This window comes from Emiliania huxleyi (genome assembly GCF_000372725.1).
Source record: "Emiliania huxleyi CCMP1516 unplaced genomic scaffold EMIHUscaffold_9398, whole genome shotgun sequence".
NCBI classification, from domain to species: Eukaryota; Haptophyta; order Isochrysidales; family Noelaerhabdaceae; genus Emiliania; species Emiliania huxleyi.
This window is the reverse complement of record NW_005195019.1, coordinates 1-1182: the sequence shown is the minus strand read 5'-3', so window position 1 is coordinate 1182 and position 1182 is coordinate 1. Positions and strand designations below refer to the sequence as shown.

Sequence of the window (1182 nt, the reverse complement as noted above, 5' to 3'; positions counted from 1 at the left end):
AGACGTCGCGCGCCTCCGCAGAGCTGCGGCTGCTCATCTTGGCGAACACCCGGCTGAGGCCGCCAAGGCTGCGCCCTGCGAGGCTGCCGCGCTCGGCGATGCTGCCCGAAAGGAGTTCCGCCCGCGACCGAGCGGGGGTCGCGCCGAGGCTCTTTGCCAGAAGCACGAGCGACACCTGCGGACACGGACGCCCCTCGTCACGAAAGCTCGATGCGCGCAAAGCGAGCTGGACAGGGCGCCTTCCGGTGGCGCCCCGGGAAGCACGATTTTGCCAGGTCCTTGTAGAGTCCGTCGGCGATGAGCTCCTGCGGCGTCGGAGGGTTGGGGGCGGGGAGCTGAGATTGGGCGGTGGAGAGCGCACGCACGCACGCACGCACGCACGCATGCGCTCTCTACTCCGCGAGCCCGCTCCTGCGGTGTGACCTCAAACATTCTCGAGAACTGGCAGCCGCCGAGGTCCGGGTCGTTCTCGTGCGCCATGACGATCTTCAGCTTGTCTTCCCGCGCCTGCTTGACCTGATCGGCCAGCCGCTCGTCGCTGAAGCTGTCCTCGTTGAGGTAGAGCAGCATGTGGGTCGCTGGCCCGGGCGCCTCGGCGGTGGAGATCGTGAGACCGGCAAAGGCGTCGGCAATCTCGTCAGCCAAGGCCTGTGCGCCCGCGTTGGCCGGCGAGGCCCAGAGGAGGGTTGCCTTGGCAAAGGCGAGCGACTGGCTCTCGGGCTCGCCCGGCACGCAGAGCGGGAGGGAGGTCCGGTCAAGGTAGTTGGGTGAGCTGAGGAGCACCGCCTGCGGTTCAAGGGTGCCGTGGCTAAGGTCTTGGGAGGGACGAGAGGACTGCGGCTGTGCCCCGCTGCGCCTCGACGATGGTCTTGAGCGAGACGCGCTGGAACTCCTCAATTCGCATGTAGATGGTGTGCGTCCAGCCCTTTTCAAAGATGTCCGGCTGCAGGTCCTCCGGGCATTCGCCGCGCAGCGCCTGCAGCGTCCCGCCGCCCTTGGCCGGGTCCGCCTCTTGGACGAGGACGATCGGCTTGCTCTGCTCGAGCGACGAGCGGATCTCGCGGAGGCAGTTCTGGTGGCACGCAAGCAGGCGGGCGGTGAGCCGTGGGGAGTGTCGAGGGGCGCAGCAGACTCGGGTGCGTTGAGAGCCAGAGGATCCCGAGCGCGGGACACTCAGGGCGG

The 1182-nt window shown here is 68.2% G+C and overlaps 1 protein-coding gene across 1 annotated transcript; it reads right to left on the bottom strand.

The window, feature by feature from the left end:
• Positions 1-4: 4 nt before the first annotated feature.
• On the bottom strand, positions 5-976 carry EMIHUDRAFT_374556 (hypothetical protein; the record flags this gene model as incomplete). Its single annotated transcript, XM_005756958.1, has 4 exons — positions 5-175; positions 233-305; positions 424-786; positions 863-976. Coding segments are annotated over 4 exons (721 nt in total), but the record flags the coding sequence as incomplete, so codon positions are not given.
• Between the last annotated feature and the right edge of the window lie 206 nt (positions 977-1182).